The sequence below is a fragment of the Dendrobates tinctorius genome, unplaced genomic scaffold, assembly GCF_039654945.1.
Source record: "Dendrobates tinctorius isolate UK_male_01 unplaced genomic scaffold, ASM3965494v1 ptg000223l, whole genome shotgun sequence".
NCBI classification, from domain to species: Eukaryota; Metazoa; Chordata; class Amphibia; order Anura; family Dendrobatidae; genus Dendrobates; species Dendrobates tinctorius.
Window position 1 is genome coordinate 29,162,503 of NW_027361890.1, and position 25,683 is coordinate 29,188,185.

Genomic DNA, 25,683 nt, shown 5'->3' on the forward strand with positions numbered 1-25,683 from the left:
TGAGGCTCCAATTCAGGTAAGCTCTGTTCTCCTTAGACGAGCCAGACCTCCGTCTCGAACCTTTCCCAATCACGACGATTTCGACACTACCTTATCCAAACACTGGGAGCGCCCTGAGCAACGTTTCTCAGGCCGCAAGTACTTGCACGTTCTGTACCCCTTTGACGCAGAACTGCTCTCAAAGTGGTCCAAGGCTCCCGAGGTAGATCCTCCAGTTTCCCGGATAGCCTCAAAAACGGTGCTCTCTCTGCCAGACGGGGCATCGCTCAAAGATCCTACTGACAGGCAGATTGAATCTCTGGCTAAGTCTATCTTTGAGGCATCTGGCGCCTCTCTCTGCCCTATTTTCGCAACCGCCTGGGTGGCGAAGGTCATTTCCGCTTGGGCAAAAATTCTTCGCAGAGGCATCTTAGCGTCAGCTCCTCAAGACGAGTTGGCAGATCTTGCAGATCAGATTAACCAGGCGGGAAAATACCTTTTGGCTGCCTCCTTGGACGCGGCCGGCTGCGTAGCAAGGGCTAACAGCATCATAGTAGCTGTACGCCGAGTCCTTTGGCTAAAGTCATGGAATGCGGACACTACTTCGAAAAAGTCGCTTACCAATCTGCCATTCCATGGCTCTAGGCTCTTTGGAGCAAAGCTGGATCAGATAATTGCCGATGCCACTGGAGGTAAAAGTACTTCGCTTCCCCAGTCTCGACCAAAACGTCCTTTCAACAGAAGGGGGTTTCGACCGTTCAGGCCCTTTCGTCCCTTCTCTGCCACGGAGAGAGCCACTCAACAGGATCGGCCGCCTGCCACCAGGGAGCGGGATCAGAGGAAACCTTCCTACAAACCCGCTCCTCGCTGGAGATCTAGAGGTCAATATTCCAGATCTGCAGGAGCCAATTCCGGCAGATTTTCGTCTAAGTGACGGGTCACCCCCACCTGGAATTTCTTCCAGGGTGGGAGGCAGACTTTCCTTTTTCGCGGATGCTTGGCTGTCCGTTGTCGACGACGCTTGGGTCAGAGAACTCGTCGCGTCCGGTTACAAAATCGAATTTGCTTCACTCCCGAACAGACGGTTTTTCCGGTCTCGGCCTCTGCGACAGCGGACCCAGATTCCGGGTTTTCTGCAGGCCATTTCCTCCCTTCTTTCCGCCGGAGTCATTGTTCCCGTTCCCTCAGACGAACGGTTTTCCGGGTTCTACTCCAAATCTTTGTGGTCCCGAAGAAAGACGGCTCTCTTCGTCCTATTCTGGACCTCAAATTGCTCAATCGCCACGTGAAGATTCTTCATTTCAAAATGGAGTCTCTTCGGTCGGTGATTGCTTCCATGGAGCCCGGGGAATTTCTCTGCTCGGTGGACATTCAGGATGCCTATCTGCACATTCCAATTTGTGTGCAACACCAGAAGTATCTTCGATTTGCGTTTCAGGGACGCCACTTTCAGTTCACAGCTCTTCCTTTCGGCCTGGCTTTAGCGCCCCGGGTTTTCACGAAGGTGATGGCGACCGTCATGGCCATCCTTCGCTCCAGAGGGATCCTCATCATCCCTTATCTGGACGATCTTTTGATCAAGGGTTCGTCTCGCCAGGACTGTCTCCGGAGCCTTCAGATAACCCTGGACACTCTCAGCCGCCTAGGTTGGCTGGTCAACAAGGAGAAGTCCATTCTGATCCCCACCCAGCGTCTGACCTTTCTGGGTATGGAATTCGACACGGAGCTAGCCCGTGTTTTTCTTCCAAAGGAAAAATTTATATCTCTCTCCAAGGGCATCAGAACTCTCAAGAGGCCTGCTCCCATTCCCATTCGGGTTCTGCATGAAGGTCCTAGGGAAGATGGTGGCCTCCATGGAAGCAGTGCCCTTTGCACAGTTTCATCTTCGCCCCCTCCAGCTGTCTCTGCTTTCAGCCTGGGACAAGACCACGATGTCCTTGGACCGTCCTATTCGGCTTCCTCTCAGAGTGAGGCAGTCTCTCACTTGGTGGCTACGGCCAGCGTCAGTTCTCCAAGGGAGGTCATTCCTTCCGCCTCAGTGGCAAATCATCACCACAGATGCGAGCCTTCTAGGATGGGGAGCCGTGTTCCATCAGAAAGCGGCCCAAGGCCGCTGGAAGCCACAGGAATCTCTCCTCCCAATCAATCTTTTGGAGATCAGGGCTATTTTCCTGGCCCTTCTTCATTGGCAACCCCTCCTCTCCGGCAAGCCGGTCCGGATTCAGTCGGACAACGCCACGGCCGTGGCGTACATCAACCATCAGGGGGGCACGCGCAGCAAACAAGTAATGTCAGAAGTGGCCAAGATAATACGCTGGGCAGAACGTTACGTTCCGACAATCTCCGCCGTCTATATTCCAGGGGTGGAAAATTGGGCAGCCGACTTTCTGAGTCGCCAGGGCCTAGCGTCAGGCGAATGGTCCCTGCACCCCGCGGTTTTCTCTCAGATATGCGACCGTTGGGGCACCCCGGATGTCGATCTCATGGCATCTCAGATGAACCACAAGGTGCCGCAGTTCGTAGCCAGGTCCAGGGACCCTCTAGCCGTCGCATGCGACGCACTGGTGACTCCGTGGTCCCAGTTTCAACTTCCGTATCTGTTTCCGCCTCTGGCATTGATCCCTCGGGTGGTCAAAAAGATAAAATCGGAAGGCGTACCAGTGATTCTAGTCGCTCCAGATTGGCCAAGACGGCCTTGGTACGCGGAACTGGTCAACATGCTCGCGGACGTTCCCTGGAGGCTTCCAGACCGTCCAGATCTTCTCTCGCAAGGCCCCCTTTACCACGAGAATTCTCAGTCTCAGAGTTTGACGGCATGGCCGTTGAGACCGCACTTCTGAAGGAATCAGGTCTGTCCAGTCATGTTATTCAAACTATGATCAGAGCCAGGAAACCAGCCTCTTCCCGCATTTACTATAGGTACTGGAAGGCTTTTTTCCATTGGTGGGATAACAGAGTCTTCCCAATGTCTTTTTCTATCCCGGGGTTTCTTCAGGCTGGGTTAGACGCGGGTCTGTCCCTCAGTACACTCAAGGGCCAGGTTTCCGCTCTCTCTATCCTCTTCCAAAGAGAGCTAGCTTCTCTACCACAGGTCAAGACCTTTCTACAAGGGGTTTCCCACGTGGCTCCTCCTCATCATTCGCCAATAGACCCGTGGGATCTCAACCTCGTCCTTAGCGCGCTCCAGAAGGCGCCGTTCGAGCCTCTCCAGGACATTCCTTTGTCCCTTCTCTCTTGGAAGGTCACCTTTTTGATCGCCATTTCATCCATCAGAAGAGTTTCTGAATTGGCGGCCTTGTCATGTCGTTCCCCTTACCTCATTCTCCATCAGGACAAAGCCGTTCTCAGGCCCGTTCCTTTCTTCCGAAGGTGGTTTCCGCTTTCCATATCAATGAGGATATCGTCCTTCCTTCCTTTTGTCCGGCTCCATCTCATCCTCTTGAGAAGTCTCTCCACAAACTGGACGTAGTTAGAGCCCTGCGTGTCTATCTTGCCAGGACCTCTTCCTTTCGTCTGTCCGATTCCTTGCTGGTCATCTCTGAAGGTCGCCAGAAGGGCCTTCCGGCTTCCAAATCCACGATCGCTCGCTGGATTCGTTCTACCATTCTAGAAGCGTATCGTCTTCAGGAAAAGCGGCCCCCTCCAAGAGTAAGAGCTCATTCCACCCGGGCTGTGGCGGCTTCGTGGGCTGCTCGTCACCAGGCCTCGGCCATGCAAATTTGCAAGGCTGCAACCTGGTCATCTTTGCACACCTTCACGAGGTTCTACAGGGTTCATACCCAGGCCTCGTCTGATGCTGTGGTTGGTAGGAAGGTTCTGCAGGCGGCGGTGGCTCACCGGCCGACCTAAGCCTTTCAGTTACTTTCGTTCCTTATTGCTGTTCCCACCCTTGGGACTGCTTTGGGACGTCCCATGGTATTCTGTGTCCCCCAATAAGGCGATAAAGAAAGATGGATTTTTGGTTCTTACCGTAAAATCTCTTTCTTGGAGCCTTCATTGGGGGACACAGCACCCTCCCTGTTTCAGTTGTACCGTGTTGGGTCTTAGAGTCCCTTGTTGGGTTGGTACATATGGTTCGAGTTTTTTCTCGTTGCTTCTCCTACTGCTTTTTCACCAACTGAGGTGCTTGGTACCTGTCGGTGGGTGTATACTGCCGGGGAGGAGCTAATTTTCTTGTTTTTGCATAGTGTCAGCCTCCTAGCAGCAGCAGCATACACCCATGGTATTCTGTGTCCCCCAATGAAGGCTCCAAGAAAGAGATTTTACGGTAAGAACCAAAAATCCATCTTTTATCTCCGTCACCACAAGGCAGTTCTCTCTACAGTCTGTAAAAGTCACAAAGTAGAAGTTTTATTAATTTGTCTTTCAACTGTTGCTTTACAGACTCCGGCCTTTGGACATCGAGTTCATGAGACGCCTCAGTAAGGTGGTGAATATTGTGCCAGTGATTGCCAAAGCGGACACCTTAACCCTAGAAGAGAGGGATTATTTCAAGCAGAGAGTAAGTCTCTATCCTATCCTATAATACTTGCTGATGACCATTGTGCATACTGTTAAGGAGGATAAAAACCATTGGGTGTCTAATAGTGCTGGGATAAGGCATTATCTGAGCATGCTCGTGTGCTAACCCGACTGTCTTCGACGTGCTCGGGTAATATGTTCGAGTCCCCACGGATCCATGTCTCATGGCTATTTGACAGCCGCAACACTTGCAGGGATTTCCTATTTAAATCCCTGCATGTGTTGCAGCTGTCAAACATCCACGGCAAGTCAAACACATTATTCTAGCATGCCGAAGACACTCGGTTAGCACCTGAGCATGCTCAGATAACACATTATTAAAGCACATTCACTGAACACTAGTGTATAACTGAAGAGACTCCACTAACCCCTTCCAGACATGTGCCGGAGCCAGCTAGTGTATATATCCTTCTACTATAGCAGAGATTATTAAAGAGGAACCATCATTAAGTTTTTATTTTATAACTTCAGTGTTCACATGAAAACAAGCAAATGAGTAATATATCTTTATAGAGAAATCTGCTTTCTTTATCGCCTTATTGGGGGACACAGATTACCATGGGTGTATGCTGCTGCTGCTAGGAGGCTGACACTATGCAAAAAACAAGAGAATTGACTCCTCCCCGGCAGTATACACCTACCGACAGATACCAAGTACCTCAGTTTGTGCTTAGTGTCTGTAGGAGGCGGACCGGGATCTCCCCAGATCCACATCTAACCGTTTTCTTTTAGGTTTTGTGTGTGTGTATTAATCTTTTCCCATTTATTTTCCAGATTCTACACCGGGAAACAGGGGGTCAATGTTCACCCTGCTTTCCCATATCATGCGGCTGAGCGAGCAGTGTGGTGTCGACCACATCGCAACTCTCGGTACCGCAGGCAATACTTTTTCCATATCACCATTCGGTGCTATGGGCGGACGACAGGTGGCCGGTCCTTGCCAAAACAACTCCTCATCCCTATCCCAGGACAGGGCTGAGAGGAAGACGGTGGTCGCCATCGCTCCCAACAAAAGGACGCCGTCTTCTACATGACACGGGTAAGAGGACCTCTCCCAGCGGCCTGTTCCCTACTCATGCCCCTGTGGCCCTCCTCTTCAGGGACGTCAGGTAAGATCCTGAACGATCCCTTAGCACCGCATGTCTCAGGAAGCAAGAGTGGAGATCAGTCTGCATTTGAATCTCCCGCCCCTACTAGCCGCGCGTCTCTCATATCAGCCGCGCTCCTTGTTAATACAGAGGCACATAACACCGGGGGTCTTCCTGGGCTCAGGGGGCTCTTTATTATTTAGCAGGGTAGCGCAGGCTCACCTTAATTAGCGGCGCCGCGGGTGTCGGTGTAGAAGCTCTGGCGGGGAGAGAGACCGCTTTCTCTTTCAGCCGCGCTTTCTCTTTCCCCGCTCTGAGCGCGCTCCCTGTTACACTGGGCGCGCTTTCTTCTCTGAGCGCGCGTTTTTCTCACGCCCTCTCCACCCTATCACAGCTTGTCTTTCTTTTTAGGTGATGTCACTCTCTCTTTTACCGCGCCCCCCCCCCCCCCTCTTCTATTGCCAATCTCCTCCGTGCGCCAAATCCCGCCCTCCAGACTCACAGCAATTCTCTCCTGCAATTTTTCTCTGCTTCCTGCGCTGCTTGGGGGACACGTCAGGGTCCAGCTGCTCGTCAGATTCTCGGTAGGCTCAGCGCTTAATGGCAAATTGGCTCCCCTCTGCAGTTCTTTTCTGTGTAGTGCAGCCATAAGGCGTATCTTTTCCTGCAACAGCTCTGTCTTTCAAGCCCACCTTTTCCCATTACGCCTGTGCACGCTGTAACAAGAAGTGGGCTTCAGGTCAGTCATCTGTCCGTCCTGCAGCCCTTCAGTTATGTCGGCCTCTCAGGAGCACACGATTCCCGGGATGAGGGTACTTCCACCTCCCAGAGTGGGCCGTTGCAATGTCGCAGTCGGTCCCCGATCTGACTAAAGTCTCTCAGTCCCTGGTCCAGGTCTTAGAACGTTTGCCTCAGTTATCTACAGCCACCTGTGCACCGACCACCTCTCAGGGTGGGTCGTCCGCACCTGACCGCGACCTTCAGAGGGACAGGCCGAGTAGGATTTCTAGGAAGCGTGTTCTGTCTGGCTCGTCTTCCAGTTCGCTAGGCCCGTCGGCTTCTCCCAGGTGTCCTTCTCCGTCTTCAGAGGACGACCCTAGGTCTGACGACGATCCCCAATCGGGATCTAGTTCAGAAGCAGATAACATATCTAAAACGCGGAATATGGTCGATAGTCCTCTTTCTGCCATCTTCCAAACTTTGGAAATTACGCAGGACAAGCCTTCTCAGGAATGTTCTATTCCATTTAAACGAGCGAAGCCTCCATCCCGAACCTTTCCAAACCACAAGGAGTTCGATACTACTCTAACCAAACATTGGGAGCACCTGAACAACGCTTTTCAGGCCGCAGGTACTTAGATGTCCTGTATCCCTTTGATGTGGATCTGCTCACAAAATGGACCAAAGCCCCCGAAGTGGATCCTTCCGTCTCTCGTATAGCCTCTAAGACGGCTCTATCCCTGAGCTTCTCTCTGTCCTATTTTCGCTTCCTCCTGGGTGGCAAAAGTCATTTTAGCTTGGGCAAAAACTCTTCGCAGAGGCATCTTAGCGGCAGCTCTCCAGGACGAGCTGACAGATCTAGCAGATCAAATTAATCATGCTGCTAAATACCTCTTAGCCGCCTCCTTGGTTGCGGCTGGGTGCGTAGCAAGGGCTAACGGCAACATAGTAGCCGTACGCCGAGTCCTTTGGCTAAAGTCATGGAATGCAGGTACCACCTCCAAAAAGTCGCTTACCAATCTGCCTTTCCTTGGTTCTCGGCTCTTTGGAGCCAAGCTAGATCAAATAATTTTGGATGCCACTGGTGGTTAGAGCACTTCTCTCCCTCAGTCTCGGCCAAAACGCTTTTTTAACAGAAAGGGTTTCCGGCTGTTTAGGCCCTTTTCTGCCTTCTCGTCCACAGAAAAATCTACCCAGCAAGGTTCTCCTCCAAGTGACGGGTCACCCCCACCTGGAAGTTTTTCCAGGGTGGGAGGCAGACTTTCCTTTTTCGCGGATGCTTGGCTGTCTGTTGTCGACGATGCTTGGGTCAGGGAAATCATCGCATCCGGATACAAGATCGAATTTGCTCCCAGACAAACAGACGTTTTTTCCTGTCTCGACCCCCAAGACAGCGGGCCCACGTTCCAGGATTCTTTCAAGCCGTCTCCTCCCTTCTTTCCGCCGGAGTGATTGTCCCTGTTCCCTCAGACGAACGGTTTTCAGGGTTCTACTCAAATTTTTTCGTAGTCCTGAAAAAAGGCGGGACCCTTCGACCAATCCTGGACCTCAAGTTGCTCAATCGCCATGTGAAGATTCTCCACTTCAAAATGGAGTCTCTTCGATCAGTGATAGCCTCAATGGAACCCGGTGAATTCCTCTGCTCTGTGGACATACGGGATACTTATCTTCACATCCCTGTTTGCTTGCAACATCAGAAATATCTTCGGTTTGCGATTCAGGAAAATCACTATCAATTCACGATCTTCCCTTCGGCCTAGCCTCTACTCCCCGTGTTTTCACGAAGGTGATGGTGACGTCATGGCCATCCTTCGATCCAGGGGGATTCTTATCATCCCTTATCTGGGCGATCTCTTGATCAAAGGCTCGTCCCTTCAAGACTGTCTCCTGAGTCTTCACATAACCCTGGATACCCTCGGACGTCTCGGATGGTTAGTCAACAAGGAAAAGTCCATTCTCAGACCCACTCAGCGTCTGACCTTCCTAGGCATGGAACTTGACACGAATCTGCCCCGGGTGTTTCTTCCGAGGGAAAAAATTTGCGCCTCTGTCCAAAGAAACTCAAGCCCTCAAACGGCTGAAGCCCATTCCCCTTCGGCTCGGCATGAAAGTTCTGGGGAAGATGGTGGCTTCCAGGGAGGCAGTGCCTTTTGCACAGTTTCATCTTCGCCCCCTTCAGCTGTCCCTCCTCTCAGCTTGGGACAAGACGACGTTGTCCTTAGACCGCCCCATTCTCCTCCCTCTCAGAGTGAGGCATTCCCTGACTTGGTGGGCAATGCCTACGTCAGTCCTCCAGGGGAGGTCCTTCCTCCCGCTTCAGTGGCAAGTCATTACCATTGATGCCAGCCTTCTAAGTTGGGGAGCGGTTTTCCATCAGAGAACGGCCCAAGGACGCTGGAATCCACAGGAAGCCCTGCTCCTATTAGTCGTCTCGAAATCAGAGCAATCTTCCTGGCCCTTCTTCGCTGGCTACCTCTTCTCGTCGGCAAGCCGGTCCGCATTCAGTCGGACAACGCCACGGCTGTGGCGTACATAAACCATCAGGGCGGCACGCGCAGCAACCAAGTGATGTCAGCAGTGGCCAAGATACTGCACTGGTCAGAACGGTACGTTCCAACAACCTCTGCTGTGCACATTCCAGGGGTGAAAAACTGGGCAGCCGACTTTCTGAGTCGTCAAGGCCTAGCGTCAGGCGAATGGTCTCTCCAGTCCACGGTCTTCGATCAGATATGCCAGCGCTGGGGTTATCCGGATGTCGACCTCATGGCATCTCGGATGAACCACAAGTTTCCGCGTTTCGTAGCCAGGTCCAGGGACCCTCTAGCCGTCACTTGCGGCGAATTCCGTGGTCCCAGTTCCAACTTCCTTATCTGTTTCCACCTCTTGCCTTGATCCCAAGAGTGGTCAAGAAGATAAAATCGGAAGGGGTGCCAGTGATTCTTGTGGCTCCAGACTGGCCAAGGAGGCCTTGGTATGCGGAACTGGTGAACATGCTCGCGGACGTCCCCTGGAGGCTTCCAGACCGTCCGGATCTTCTCTCGCAAGGCCCCCCTTTACCACGAGAATTCTCGTTCTCTGAGTTTAACGGCATGGCCATCGAGGCTGCAATCTTAAGAGATTCAGGTTTTTCAAACCAGGTGATTCAGACGATGATCAAAGCCAGGAAACCAGCCTCTTCCTGTATCTACCATAGGCATTGGAAGGCCCTTTTTCCGTTGGTGCGACGATAAGAGTCTTTCCAATGTCCTTTTCCATTCCGTCCATACTGGGTTTTTCTCCAGTCTGGCTTAGATTCGAGTCTATCTCACAGTACTCTCAAGGGCCAGGTTTCCGCTTTGTCTATCCTTTTTCAAAGGGAGCTCGCTTCCTTACCGCAGGTTAAGACATTCCTCCAAGGAGTCGCTCACACTCCTCCTCATCATTCACGGTAGAACCGTGGGATCCCAATCTCGTTCTTAGCGCTCTCCAAAAAGGCACCGTTTGAGCCCATCCAGGACATTCCTTTGTCTTTTCTGTCATGGCAGGTAACCTTTCTAATTGCCATAACATCCATCAGAAGAGTTTCTGAATTAGCGGCCCTGTCATGTCGTTCTCCTTGTCTGGTCCTCCATCATGATAAAGTCGCCCTCAGGCCCGTTCCTTCTTTTCTCCCAAAAGTGGTATCCTCCTTCCACATCAACGAGGATATAGTCTTCCATCATTTTGTCCTGCTCCTTCTCACCCTTTTGAGAAGTCTCTCCACAAACTGGACGTTGTTAGAGCCTTGCGTGTTTATCTCGCTAGGACTGCTTCTTTTCGTCAATCCGATTCATTGCTGGTCATCTCTGAAGGTCACCGGTAAGGGCTTCCGGCATCCAAATCCACGATCGCTCGCTGGATTCGTTCTACTATTCTGGAAGCATACCGTCTTCAGGAAAAACGGCCGCCTTCGGGAGTGAGGGCTCACTCCACCCGGGCGGTGGCAGCTTCGTGCGCCGTTCGACACCAGGCTTCGGCTCTGCAAATTTGCAGGGCCGCGACCTGGTCGTCTTTGCATACGTTTGCGAGGTCCTACAGGGTTCATACCCAGGCCTCGTCTGATGCAGTCGTTTGGTAGGAAGGTCCTGCAGGCGGCGGTGGCGCATCGGCCGACCTAAGCCCTTCCTGTTCTTTCATTCCTTATTGCTGTTCCCGCCCTTGGGACTGCTTTGGAACGTCCCATGGTAATCTGTGTCCCCCAATAAGGCGATAAAGAAAGATGGATTTTTGGTTCTTACCGTAAAATCTCTTTCTTGGAGCCTTCATTGGGGGACACAGCACCCTCCCTGTTTAAATTGTACCGTGTTGGGTCCTTGAGTCCCTTGTTCGGTTGGTACATACCGTATGTTTATTGTTCCGTGGCTTCTCCTACTGCTTTCTCACCAACTGAGGTACTTGGTATCTGTCGGTGGGTGTATACTGCCGGGGAGGAGTCAATTCTCTTGTTTTTTGCATAGTGTCAGCCTCCTAGCAGCAGCAGCAGCATACACCCATGGTAATCTGTGTCCCCCAATGAAGGCTCCAAGAAAGAGATTTTACGGTAAGAACCAAAAATCCATCTTTTGTCTCCTCCTGGCCTTATCTTTCACTCCCAATTCTTGGGTAAAATCTGAGGGAGATGGGTATATGCAGACAGACATTCTGCTGCAAGTTCTCCATGGAGTGTTATTGGCACCAACAATCATCGCTTATCTCAGTAATAGGGAAATTTGTATTAACTGAAGATAGATTTTTACCCATGAATTTTAGAAGGTTAAGATATATCTTATTTTCACATGTACTATTGATTTCTGAAAAAAAATTAAAATAATGAAAATAATGGTTCCTTCACACCCAGTTTTCTTCTTTTGCACTTTTGTTTTTTCCCCTTCCCTTTTTCCAAGAGCCATAACTATTTTTTTATTTCTCTAGCTGTATGATGGATTGCTTCTTGCAGGACGAGTTCTTCTTATGAAAGACACCATTCATTTTACCATTAAGAGTGCTAGAATATAAATAAAAATTGGTGCTACTGAACAGCTTGTATGTTGTGAAGACAGCATTCTATCTAGAAGGGTCTCACTTTTGACAGTCCAACCGTACATGCAGCATGGTCTCACTTTCAGAACCACATCTCATAAGTTGGCTATACAAATGGCAACAATATGGCCGCTGACTTCCAAAAACAGCGCCATAGCTGTCCTGATTTTTCAGTTTGGCCCCATTAAAGTGAACAGAGCAGAAATGCAACGATACACAAATGTGGGCACGTGTGGCACGGTTTAAGTAAGATAGCGGCATTTTTTCTATTCTAATCCCCTATAAAGTTTATGTTCACATGGAGGATTCCATGTCATGAAGCCATGGTTTTTTATTTATTTTTTTTAAACATAAATTCAAAGAAGTTCCCACCCCCCAACATGCTTTCTTATTTTATATATTTTAGCAGATGTTTTTAAATTACTTGACCTTGTCAAGTTTCAAGCAAATTCCACAATGATGATATGTAAAAAAATAATTTTTTATTTTTTATTTTCCATTTTCACAAATACAATTAAAAACATTAAAAAGACAAAAAATGCATCAATGTGTGCAGGGGGCACAGCAGGAAACCAAACAATTAGGAAGAGGACCCGCAATTATAAAAATATAAATAATAATAATACAAATAAATATAGAGAAATTCATACAATGCACAAAATCATCTAAAAAAAAAATCAAAACATATAGTGCATAGTGCTATTTGTAAAATGAATTTATAACCATATAAATTTGTGCAAATAAACAGTGCATTAAAAAAGTGCTCAGTGTAGAAATGAATCCGCTTAGTCCTTCTAATTAGTATAAGACTTCTATAACAAATGTAAAACTCAGTTTGAGCTGTGCAATGTATATAATTAAAGTGCTTAGTGCACTTAATAACTAATGAAAATTTATGTAGTGTCTTCAATAAAATGGTGTCGAACATCGCAGTATGTGCATTCGCTGACTCTGGTGCCATTGTATTGAAGTAATGTACTACAATGTCAACATAGCAGTGCACACACCGGCCATAGGGATGATGACGTTGTAGTAGAATTGTTCGATAAAACAGTGCCGGAGTTAGCGCATGCGCATTTTGCCATATCTGGAGCCATTTTGTTGAAGACACTGTGTCTGCAAAGTTGCATACACAGTGTCTTCAATAAAATGGCTCTGAAGTCCGGTATGTGCATGTGCTCACTCTGGCGCCACACTGTATAGTCAGCATTGCAGTGCACACCCGCCAGCCATAGGATAATGGCGATAGCCGGCACAAGCCCCCCAATATGTTGACGTTGTAGAACAATTCTTAAAAAAAAAAAAAAAAATGGTGTCCAAGTCAACACATGCACATCCCACGATGTCTGGTGCCAATTCGTATACACAGTGTCTTCAATAAAATTGTGCCATAGTGCGTGCTGACTTCGAAGCTATGAACACGTGCTGACTCCGGCGCCACGCTGCACAGGCACCACCTGGCTTTGGAAAGAAGGATGCATCCACCGTTATATATAAGATGTTGGCAAAGCCCACAAATTTGTGGTCACAGGTGACTAATGTGTGCGCTGACCTCCACATAGGAGGACTGGACTTGTTTTTTTTTTTTTTTTGGCAGGCCTGACTTGATGCAGTAGAAGACTGGTCTATGTTATAATTTCTGCCTGAGTCTTGTCCCCACTGAAACAAATATGCATGGTCAGTGGAGCGTACGTATTTACCCTGGGGGCAGGAGAGATAGCTGTGGGCCCCACAAGGTTTTGTTAGATGATTATCTACTGCGTCTAGCAAGATGTGTCAGACCCTGCCAGCTACTAATACTCTGTGCGGAGTGGAAGTTACAATGAGCCCCTGCGCTATGTGTTTCCTGTATGTTCTGATCTAGTTGATAACCAAAGCGGTAACTAATTCATGCCTGCCATTTCCCATGTGCTAAACTATAATTCTGTACAATTCAGGATGCTTTCATCTAGGCTTTTACCTCTTTCCTCCCCACCAGCTAAATTACTTCTCCCCTTGACCCTTAGATCCGGGCTGACCTCCAGAATAATGGGATAGATATTTATCCACAAAAGGAATTTGATGAGGACGCAGAAGACAGACTGGTGAATGAGAAGATTAGAGTAAGTGGCTACGAGAGCGGACAATCAAAGACCTGGATTAAAATCAATGTTGCAGGCAGGATAGACCTTTTATGGTGATGTCATATGTCCCATTGTCATGTGTTATTTTTTTCTGTATTAAAATCTGTGTTTAAAATATTTATGTATATTATGATCTGTAATTTGAAATTTGAACACCAGGGCTATTATTTTGGACTTGCTCTTCCATCTTTTCATCAGCCTTTTTATCATGACAATCAGGATTAAAATGCCAAGTACCACCTCGGTATACAGCTTGGTAACACAGAATCCACCATTCACAATGTGAGAGGCAGCTTTCCTCTATCCCCCTTACCTTAATAATGACCTATACACATGCTGTTTAGATGCCTCAATAAAATGATGGGGTCTATGGCTGCTAATGTACATGTGCGTTTCTTGAACCAGTGAATAGGAGTCTAGAGTAACACCAGTGACTAGTGTGAAAATTGCTATTTTTTTTCTTTAAATAATACATTTTAACATAAAAATCGTATTTCTACAGGAAGTAATCTTCCAATGACTCATTCTCTTTAACATTAATATTTTTATTTTTTTTAGGAAATGATTCCATTTGCAGTTGTAGGCAGTGACCAAGAATACCAGATCAATGGCAGGAGGATACTGGGCCGAAAAACAAAGTGGGGAACCATTGAAGGTGAGTTCACTGCTATAAAATTGTCTATTACTGTGATGCTCTACTGGACTCTACCTTTTTTTCTCTTTAAATTGTCCAGGTTTCTAAAAACATGGCTGCTTTGTTTGTGAAGCATCGCTACCCCGACTGTAGTGGTGTGCAGTATTGCAGGTCAGCTCCATTCACTTAAATTGGACTGATTAACATTACCAGACACAACCTATGGTTAGGGGAAGTGATATATGAAAGAAGGCAGCCATGTTTTTCTAATCCTGGGCAGTCCGTGTAGGAGGTTCCCTTTCATATGTGTTGTATAATAGGAACTTTATCTTGGTGATATCTCTACCTAACTCTTTCATGGCCGTAAAACTGCAGTGATCATGAGGACGGTTTACCCTCCACTAGTGGTGAGCGAACGTTCTCGGATAAGGTGTTATCTGAGCATGCTCGGGTGCTCAGTGTCCTCCACGTGCTCGAAAAATATGTTAGCCCCCCCCCGACTGCATGTCTCATGGCTATTAAACAGCTGCGACACATGCAGGGATTGCCTATCAAACAGGAAATTCTCTCGTGTTGCGCCTGTCGAACAGCTGCGGGAACTCAAACATATTTTTCGAGCACTCCGAAGACTCTGTTAGCACCCGAGCGTGGTGGGATAGCACCTTATCCCCAGCACGTTCGCTCACCACTACCCCCACCACACAGACTTCTGAACTTACAGGATGGATAAGCTTCGTCTTTATTGGTTAAATATTGAACCTAAACAAGACGTTCTGTTTCATCAGTAACACATAAAAGTAAGCTGGTAATGCTAGTTACTCTTGCGTGTAGCCAGGAGACAAAGCTCAGAGAGTCTATTCTCTTATTGCCAACAGAGCATTGTGTGTGTGGGGAGGGGTTCATTTTGCAGCTACTTGCTTTTAAAGGGAATGTGTGACCAGGTTTTTTTTTTTTTTTTTTTTTTGCAATCTAATCTGAAAGCAGCATAATATAGGGACAGAAACCCAGATTGAAGTGATATGTCACTTACTAGTCTGCTTACTGTAGATTTGATCTTTTGTTGATAAAACAGGGATTTTATCACTAGAGGAATAGTAAAACTGCTGCCTTGTAGTCCTCCATATTCCTGAGCTCTGTATAACACCACCCTCATCACTGATTGGCAGCTTTCTGTGTACGCTGCCAACTTTCAGCTTATGCACAGCGGTGTGGGCAAGGTTATATGGAGCTCAGCATTCGGAGAACTGCTAGATCTGCACCAGAAATACCAATGATTTTATCAAAACTACAGACAGCAGCCCAATAAGTGACACGTCGCTGGAAGCCGGGTCTACCCCATCATCATGATTCTCTTTAAAGCGATTATCTGGCACCTCTCACTTTCACATTGAGAGGTGAGAGGCACTGCTATCAGGGCGTCTGCTGTCCCCAGCCAGCTATTTGCAGGTCGCAGGCACCGCTGACGGTGTTGTGCAGTTGCCCAATTAATTAGAATAGGACCATGCATTGTATCTGCAGTCTGTCGAGACCTTGCAGAGGTGGCCATTGACACAGCATAACTGCCTCCACCTCCTGATGTGGACTTGAGAGGCTCTGGATAACCCCTTTTTAAGGACTGTGAGAAGGTGGAAACCTGTTTTGGAATACCTTAATCTGGCCATAGAGTGATACACAGCTATTCCTCCCTGGCCTGCCATACACATGCATGCGTTGCTGGGCTGAGCATGCATGTATTGACCCCTTCCCGACCAATGACTCCTACGTTGGCGTCATGAAAACCTGTGCCAATACGACCAATGATCCCAACGTAGGTGTCATGTATAAAGCGCGTTCCTGCGGGTCGGGTGACCGAGGTCACTGACAGGTCATCCGACACGCAGATACAGAAGGCTTTGTGCCTCATCCCGGGGCGGTGGCTTAGTCCCCCCGTGTCTACGATCGCTCTGATTGGCTGTTGAAAGTGAAACAGCCAATTAGAGCGATAGTAATATTTCAACAATGAAATTTGATGAAATATTACAATCCAGCCATGGCCGATGCTGCAGTTGCACAACTACTTTGGGGGTCTAATTTCTCCTGTTACACTTGGGAAAATGAAAAAAATGGGGGGCTAAATTATTTTTGTGGAAAAAAAAATGATTTTCTATTTTCACGGCTCTGCGTTATAATCTTCTGTGAAGCACTTGGGGGTTCAGAGTGCTCACCACACATCTAAATTAGTTCCTTGGGGGGGTCTAGTTTCCAAAATGGGGTCACTTGTAGGGGTGCTACAATGTTTAGGCACACAGGGGCTCTCCATACGCGACATGGTATCCACTAACGATTGGAGCTAATTTTCCATTCAAGAAGTCAAATGGCGCTCCTTCCCTTCCAGGCCCTGCCTTGCACCCAAACAGTTGTTTATGACCACATATGAGGTATTGGTGTACTCAGAAATTGCCCAACAAATTTTTGGATCCATTTTATCCTGTTGCCCATCTGAAAATGAAAAAATTGAGGCTAAAAGGAAATTTTTGTTGGAAAAATTAAAATGTCCATTTTTTCCTTCCACGTTGCTTTAGTTTCTGTGAAGCACCTGAAAGGTTAATCTTCTTCAATGTAGTTTTGAGTAGCTTGAGGGGTGCAGTTTTTAGAATGGTGTCAGTTTTGGGTATTTTCTGCCATATAGACCCCTCAAAGTGACTTCAAATATGAGGTGGTCCCTAAAAAAAAAAAGAAAATGGTTTTGTAAATTTTGTTGTAAAAATGAGAAATCGCTGGTCAACTTTTAACCCTTATAACTTCTTAACAAAAATACATTTTGTTTCCAAAATTGTGCTGATGTAAAGTAGACATGTGGGAAATGTTATTTATTAACGATTTTGTGTCACATAACTCTCTGGTTTAACAGCATAAAAATTCAAAATTTGAAAATTGCAAAATTTTCAAAGTTTTCACCAAATTTCCGAATTTTTTTTTTTTCACAAACGCAAAAGTTATTGACCTAAATTTACCACTAACATGAAGCCCAATATGTCACGAAAAAACAATCTCAGAATCACTAGGATCTGTTGAAGCGTTCCTGAGTTATTACCTCATAAAGGGACACTGGTCAGAATTGCTAAAAATGGCCCGGTCATCAAGGTCAAAATAGGCTGGGTCATGAAGGAGTTAATATGTAGCGAGCAAGACTCTGCCAAAGTGCTGACTGAGGCTTATCTTCCTGGAAAACAAAGGATCAGGTGTATTGAAAGCAAACATGCCTGATCCTTGTTTTTCCAACAGTTCTGATGAGATTCCGCTTCTGCTGACAATCTTCTCGTGTGTATGGCCACCTTAAGAGATGTGACTTTTGTTTTTGTATGGTTGTCTTGGAAATTTTAGAAGCTTTCGACTATCTTTATAGCTTGGGGTCGTTCCTTAAATAGCAAGTCATTAATTTGACAAGCATAAAAGTGATGCAACAAAGCACATCATGTGCTGAAGAAGAGCAGAGGAAAGAGCTCTCATCAGTTCTGCTTTATTAGATGCTTTTATCATTACGGTCTCTGAAAATGTTTCCGGTAGATTTTCACAGGAATGGAGACCAGCATATGTTATACTTCAAGCACCATTTCACAGTTTATACAGAGAGAGAATCTCTATAAAGAGTGGCGTAACTGTCCAAGCATTGTGCTGATCCAGAATTAGGGCCTTCTACCACTCCAGAGCTGCATACACAATTCTGCCAATCCCCCCTGGAAACCATTAAGGGACTTGTCATTCGACACAGCCATAACCCCCTTTGCCGGAGTGCAGTTTTGGACTATAATTTGTTTTTATGTACGTTGTTACTTTAGAGACTAAAATGGTGTTCAGAGGTGATTGTGTGTGCACTGACCTGTCGTAAGTGTAAAAGGAAAGAGGGTGATAAAAACTTATCAGGGCGATTATTGGAGCGGTGTCTCGGCTAATCTGCCTGTAGTTAGGGACGTGGTAAAACGGATGGAACAGCTGTTATTTTAATATTCCCTGGTTAGTGTCTTTCCAACGAGGGGTAAAGTATGGGAGGCGTAGGTTTGGTATAATTCTGTGTTATGTATGCAGGCAACATGGCTTCTTCACTCTTAATCTATCGGCATGCTGGTAAATGGGCTTAATGCAGGAGACCCATTTCCTACCAGAAGTCGTTAGTAATACAGGATAGACGAAATAATTAAAGGGGATTTCTTATTTTAAACTGAGCTCCTCTTCCAGTCACTGCTCCATTTGTTCTGGAACAGTTTTTCTTTTTCTTCTGTGCCCCTCCATTCCAAAAGTTAAATTCTACACTGGTAACAATAAGACAATTTTTTTTTTTTCCCTTTTCCATGTACCACAGAACTTCCCTCTGGCCAGTTTCATCGTCAGCTGCTGACCATCAAATGAAAGCATCCCTACATGATTAATCGATAAAAAGTCACATGTAAAAATATGAATTTATGTAGCGTATAAGAAGCCATCAACCTCCCAGCCCAGTTTTGATCCAGGGTCTCTATGGAAGACTTAAGGCATTGTGCATTCCCCCTGATCCAGTCAGTGGTACCCATGCTACTAATTTCTAGTATTCTTGAAGATTTCTTGCCTTTTAAAGGGGACCTGTCACTGGTCTTAATATGATTCTCTGGCTTGCTGTGAAAGAGGTGGCCAACATTGTATTGTGCGTCTATGCTGAAGCTGAAAGACATTCCGAGACCACCATGTGCTGGCTGGCCAGTAGGCATATGGGTGGTGGCTAGTGTGCGTCGATGTCCTCACTGATGGCTTTTGTATCCTGCTTGGCTAGACATCCCACTCTGCTTGTGCATTTAGCTCTAGAGTGCCATCTGCGCCAATTCAGATGTCAATCAAGACTGAATGGCACCACCCAAATGCAGACCATTGTTTGCAAGCATTGTAGCAGCATGGCAATAGTAAAATAAAGTTAAAAGAGGTGTCCATTCACACCATATTGATGACTTATCCGTAGCCATAACATAACACATCAATATGAGATCGATTGGGGTCTGGCTACCCCACTGACCAGCTGTTACGAACTCTTTTGGTGACCAGACGTAAATATTTCAAATGCATCTGCGCAGCTCCATTCAGCATGTAGCAGCTTCAGCCAGGTACTGCAGATCAGCCCATACTCTACAGTGCAATATTATGCCATTCTGCAGTATCTGTCAATAGCCGCTAAATACTGAATGGAGCTGCGTGTGTCTGCTACAAAGCCCCACCAATCTCCTAAGCATAGGTCATCAATATAGTGTGTTGGGACAACTCTTTGCACTATAATGACAGGTTCCCTTTAATGTAGTAATAGTTTAAGCAAATATGTTATTTTCTGTATAATTAAAGGATTATGCCATTTTAAAATATGCTTCATAGTTTTCAAGATCTTGCCTTCATTCAGTAGAAATCGGTCCTGTTCATGTGGCAGTCGCACACATCCATGCCTGATTACAAGACCAAACTGTACAGTAAGGAACCCTGTAGGGCCGATATTGTAACATCAAAGGTTTCTATCATATGGCTGCAAGTAGAGATTCTAAAAATTTGATTGAAAAGGCACATGGGGGAAAATGTGAAATATATATATTTTTTTTTTTTTTTTTTTTTTGCTGAAACATAAACTCTGAAAGTAATTCCCTAATCATGGGATGTGAAGAACTTACTGATCACTGGGGGGGGGGTCTGACCACCGTGGCCCCCAGCGATTCTGAAAACCGTGGAGCTGAATGGAGTGGCGGTCTCCCATGTGCACTACTGCTCCATTCATTCTTAAGGGGAATCTGTCACCTCATTTTTCCGAGATGAGATGAGGCCACCGCCATCAGGGGCTGAAAGATACCTGAAAGATAAGATAAACAAGTTAGCTTATACTCACCCGGGGGTCCAGTCTGGTCCGATGGGTGTCGCGGTGCGGCGCCTCCCATCTTCTAGCAATGACTTCCTCCTTCTTACTTCTGCCGCGGCTCCTGCTCAGGCGTACTTTATCTGCCCTGTTGAGGGCAGAGCAGAGTACTGCAGTGTGCAGGCGCCGGACCTCTCTGACCTTTCCCGGCGCCTGCGCACTGCAGTACTCTGCTCTGCCCTCAACAGGGCAGATAAAGTACGCCTGCGCAGGAGCCACGGCAGAAGTAAGAAGGACAATATCGTATGAAGATGGGAGGCGCCGGACCGGACCGCGACACCCACCACACCCGACCGCCCCCTCCGGTGAGTATAGTATAACTCGTTTTTCTTTCAGGTTACATCGGGGGCTTATCTACAGCATTACATAATGCTGTAGATAAGCCCCTGATGGCGGTGGCCGCATCTCATAGGGCAAAAATGAGGTGACAGATTCCCTTTAATGGGCCTGCTAGAGATAGCCGGGCACAGCGTTTTGCTTGTCTTCGACACTCCTGTAAGAATGAATGGATCAGTAGTGCGCATGATAGACCACCATTCCATTCACATGATGCTCTAAAGGGCCCTGGTTCTCGGCATTGCTGGATGCCACTGCGGTCGCACCTCCAGTGACTGGAAAGTTATTACTTGTCCCTCGGTTAGGGGATAACTTCCAAACTTGAGAATATTCCTTTAATACGTCTTTAAGGAAGTAAGCTGCCAGGGCAGATGAGATGAAGAATGGAGAAGTAATATCATATTTACATTTGTCGCCATTGTTCCTCTGCCCTCATTTATCTGCAGGTTGTGACTCTTGTATTCGCAGTGTTGTAACCAGCCTAGCACATGATCTGTGGTTTGCATCTCCTGCCACGTCTGTACTTTTCTATTCAGATCGAGGTTACTTGCGCACCCCTCTCCTCCCACCACCCCCTCTTTCCACCCTGCAGGCTCACGTTGTTTTTTGGCTTCAGACAAGCAGCGTGTCCAAAACTAAGGACGGTGTAACTGTGTTCAACTTGAACAGTCCTATACGCATTTTACTAACTAGAACCAGAGGAGAAGAGTCCTATTTATTTTTTTTTGTGAACACCTCACAAAGTTGTGTCTCAGACTGTTTGTTTTGTTGGTTTTCGGCTTCTCCTGTGCTGCAGGCCTTCTTAGGTATTCTGGCTTTTTGTTTGTAGTTTTACATGTGGTTCACGGCTGCCACCTAGTGGTTATAAATGCAACGTGTTTTATATTTTCAGTAACTATGGTTTTGCAAAGACAAATATCTGGAAAATATTCCACTTTTAATGTTTAATATATAGATTTTCCTAATCTAGCATGCAACCAATAGTCCATGTGCCCTAGCTCCGGTGCTTGCGACAATGTTGGCACTGCTGTGTGCAGACATTTGTTATAGAATCTTACTGGAATTTTACTTTGTGTCATATGCTTTTGTAATTTTGCAATTCATGTGTTCTGCACAAATCATAGTAACTCCAATTTTTTCTTCTTTTATCCTTCTAGTTGAAAACATAGCTCATTGTGAATTTGCCTGCCTGCGAGATCTTCTGATCAGGTGAGTGTTTTCAAGGTACCATGCTTAGATATTAAAGACTTGGGGGGGGGGGGTCTCCTGTGGTTTCCTTTAAAACTTCCAAAAATTTGTCATTGAAGCTTGGGTAAATGCTGCTGTTCTCCTGTTTTTCTTTTGTTTCTGCACCTTTCCATTCCTGAGATGGCTTCCTCTTTTTTGTGTATATATAGCTAGTCTTTTTAGGCAACTGGGCGTGCTCCTCTAAAAAAGACTCTTAAGAGTGGAGGACAACCCTTACTTTGCTAACAAGACCAGATTTACATTAAAAAAAAAAAAAAAAAAAGAGCGGGCCATACATACGTTAGGAACGTAGAGGCACGTGGAAGGAAAAAAAAGGCAATGCCAGGTTCGGGAGGACAGCGGCCTCTCTACCAGGTAAGTAAAATACACATTTATAGTTGGTGACAGATCATCGTTAAAGGTGGCCAGAAAGTCAGTCTTGGCATTCTGTTGGTGTGCTTTGTATAAACACAAGATATTCCACAGCGTTGTACAGAACTTTTCATAACTAACATTACTCTTTGACAAAAAACTGCTGTGTACAGGTGCATGCGAAGAGTAGCTATCTCCATACATAACTAACAAAGTTGCACTCTGTAGTGCTATAGCATGTAAACCTGAAATTTGAATTGCTTTCTACTCTAGAAAATAGGAAAAAATGAAGATACTTGGCACATAATTTGGCCAATTCATGTGTGCCCGGAACCTATGGCAAGGTGACCTCCTTTGCTGGGAACCTAATATAATGTGACTCTTCTCATGGCTGATGGCATTTACATGGGTAGTTAGATGGGAACCTTCTGTAATTAAAACTGCCACAGGCTGATGGATGAAGTGCTCAGCCAGAGAGCATATTTCATCTGTGCATGCTATAGCACTACAGAGTGCAACTTTATTTGTTAGTTTTGTATGGTGATGACTACTCTTAGTTTACACCTGTACACATCAGTTTTCTGTTTGGAAATGACAGTCAGTCTTTTGATATTTGTATATTGGCTCCCTGACTGAGCACTCCACCCATCAACCCATGGTGGTTTTAATTACAGCAGGAGCCTATCTACCCATATAAATGTAGGCTCTCATACCATGAGGAGTCACATTAGATTAGGTTCCCAGCAAAGAAGGTCACCTTGCCGTGGCTGCTATTCACACCTGAATTGGCCAAATTATGTGCTAAGTATTTTTGTTTTTCCAATTTTGTAGAACAGTAATTCATTTCAAATTTCATATAGTTCATGTATGGAGATGGCTACTCTTACTATGCACCTGTTCACACCAGTTTTTTGTTTGGACGTGACAGTCTTTTCATAATTAAAATAATCTCTGCACCCAATGGGGTTTACAGTCTTAATTCCCTTTGTCAAACACACATGGGCATCATGCTGCAGGAGAAGACCAGAGAATGTGGCGGTCAGATCCAAGATATTGGATTAGTGTGAATGCAACCACTGGGACCCCGAATGAACTTACTTGGTTATGCTTCTATAGAGGGACCGGGAACATGCACAGCTACCACTCCATGCCACAGCCTTATGAGTCTGCAGCCACGGGGGACCACCATCTAGCAAACACAGATTGCGATAAAGGTTAATCATAGGAGAACTCTTTCAAGGTTTATATAGGCATACATATTGAAGACTTCTGCACGTTTATAGACCCCGCTTAGCTGTAGGTGGCATTTTCATCATTCTTGATTCCCACTATCCAAGAGACCATTTCATGCCTCCAGAGTGCTGATGTCCCTGTTTTACCTCCTTGTGGTTTTTTAATAAAGAGCCGTGTTTTGTCTATTGTTAATCTGTTCGCGTCACGATGCAGTGTGGTTTGCAATTGTGACTCTTGATCAATTTCCCCATCATGTTTTCTACGATCTACTTTAATGATAGAGAGGTGCTTAATATTTTGGTTCACTTGTCACTGCCTGTAGAATTTTTATCCAACCAAACTGTAGTGAATGACATGTTTCACTAGGAACAATAGTTGTTCCCTGCGTAGTGCTCATTTACACCCACAGCTTCCTTCCTCCCTTCCTCTGATGATGTCACGCATTTCTCTGGTGATATTTGCCTGCCCGGTTGCGTATTCGTCTATAGCTGTGAGCTATTTGCTTTCCTCCACTTCTGATAGACTGGAAGGATTTGTTATTCTCTGTATATATAATTGCATATTGTATTTCATCTCTTGCAGGACGCACATGCAGAATATCAAAGATATCACAAGCAGTATTCACTTTGAGGCGTACCGTGTCAAGCGGCTCCAAGAAGGAAACATACTCTCCAATGGCACGGCAGAAAAAGACTACTCCTCCAACGAGATGTAATTCCCAGGCCTAGCGCTCCCCTTATTGATCCATCCTGTCTTTCAGTTTTCCTTTCATGTGTTTTCTGCTCCCGTGACATTTAGCGGGAGGGATCTTTGGGAAGGATAAATTGGGAAGGCTAGCCCATTAATTTTCAGAGACTTCCTTTTTGATCTTGTCTTTGATCTGCAAGGATGTGCCATAAAAATGAGAGGGTAATGACGCAGTAAAGGATTTGGGGGACTGGGGAATAGTGAAGCCACAATTTTATAGGGTGGGTATTGTCAAGCCAATCATTGGCCTATGGTAATACATCACAGTCATTTTTCAATAGGAATAGGGTAAAAAATTAGCCCTATGTGGTGCCTTCTCTGACAGTGGACCCCATCACCTAATAGACGGTGCGAAGGATTTCCCAGTTACCCTCCTTATAAATTGCCAAATTCCTACGTGCGGAAGGTTAACCATGAATGTGAAAGTGTTGCATCCCACTGCTGAACTATAGGTTAGATACAGTATTTATTACACCTGTAAAGAAGAATGGGAGGCAGGGAACAAAGATGGAGACGAGAATGTTTATTAAATGGTGTTTAGGGCCTTAGACTATTAGATCTTTTCTATGTATTGCTGAATTCCTTGCAGTTCCTCCTTTAACAGGTTATTAATCGTCTATTAGTGCTTTTCTCAGTGGGGGGTAGTTGCTCCCCTACCAAAGTTTTATGCTTCACTTATTTATCTCAATTTGCTTGTTCTCTTTTTTTTTTTTTTCGTTACATTCCACTTTATTTTGTTTTTTGTTTTTTTTTAATATAAGTTATGTTTGTCTGATTTCACTTTTGGACCCCGTTTATAATACCCACCCTATTTTCACAGCTTTATTGCTGGTAGGAATGGAAAATGATTACACTGAGTGGAAAACTAATGTGCTCCCTACCAAATGAGTTGAAAATAAATTGTCTCTTGTGTATTTAACTTTTTTTTCCCCCCGTCATTTGTGAATTGTCATTTACTGTAATGATCTCCAATTTATCCCTTTCTGAAAAGCCTTTTACTCGCTAAGCTGCGTTCGATTAAACAAAAAAAACTATAAAAAAAAATTAAAAAAATTTTGAGTTGCTATATTTTAGCAAATAAAAAATACTATATCAACCGAAAGATATATATTTCACATACTAAGGATAAAGGTATGAAGAGGCAGGATGCTTAATGCACTTGAAAAGATGCCACCCTGTCTGTGATGTTGTTGTTCTGCTCTTTGTTAAGAGGAAGAAACTAAATGTGTGTTTGTGTTTTTTGTTTTGGTTATTTTTTTATTTTTTTTTTTTTGCTTTTATTATTTTTTTGTTTAGGGCTAAAAAGATCCAAGACTTCCTAAAGTGGCCTTTTATTTGATTTATATGCATTATGATAACTAGTCTTTTTTTTTGTATAAATAATAAAGATGTGTTTTAAAATGTATTTCCTAAAATAAATGTTACAAATGCAGATCTGGTTTGGTTGTCTCTGTACATCAGCTAATACTAGCATATATAACAAAAATCAAGTAGAAAAAATGATTTCTAGTTAATCTAGTTCACAATTCCCTAGTGGTCGAGGGTAATAAATAAAGAACGTTGGCATTGTTCTTCTGGAACAGCGCCACACCGGTTCATGGGCGGGGTCTGCGATTGCAGTGCTTCTCTATTGAGCATGGAGATGAGATGTTTCAGATATAACCCATAGACTTGTGTTGTGTTTCTGGCAGAAAACTTTTTTTCTGGAGTACAATCTTTTTAATATTATAACTTTTTGTGGACAAATGTAATGCCTCCTTGTCTGATGGT

The 25,683-nt window shown here is 45.6% G+C and overlaps 1 protein-coding gene across 5 annotated transcripts in view; it reads left to right on the forward strand.

Moving 5' to 3' along the window:
• The window catches only part of SEPTIN9 (septin 9), a 452,544-nt gene extending 427,199 nt beyond the window's left edge, over positions 1 to 25,345 (forward strand). For all 5 annotated transcript variants that reach the window (XM_073555419.1, XM_073555421.1, XM_073555420.1 and 2 more), the window contains 5 exons: positions 4,363 to 4,480; positions 13,352 to 13,447; positions 14,027 to 14,123; positions 21,492 to 21,543; positions 23,749 to 25,345. In XM_073555419.1, the coding sequence (XP_073411520.1) occupies positions 4,363 to 4,480; positions 13,352 to 13,447; positions 14,027 to 14,123; positions 21,492 to 21,543; positions 23,749 to 23,881 (496 nt within the window). In that variant the 3' untranslated portion in view covers positions 23,882 to 25,345. The remainder of the gene's footprint in view (positions 1 to 4,362; positions 4,481 to 13,351; positions 13,448 to 14,026; positions 14,124 to 21,491; positions 21,544 to 23,748) is intronic.
• Positions 25,346 to 25,683: the final 338 nt, after the last annotated feature.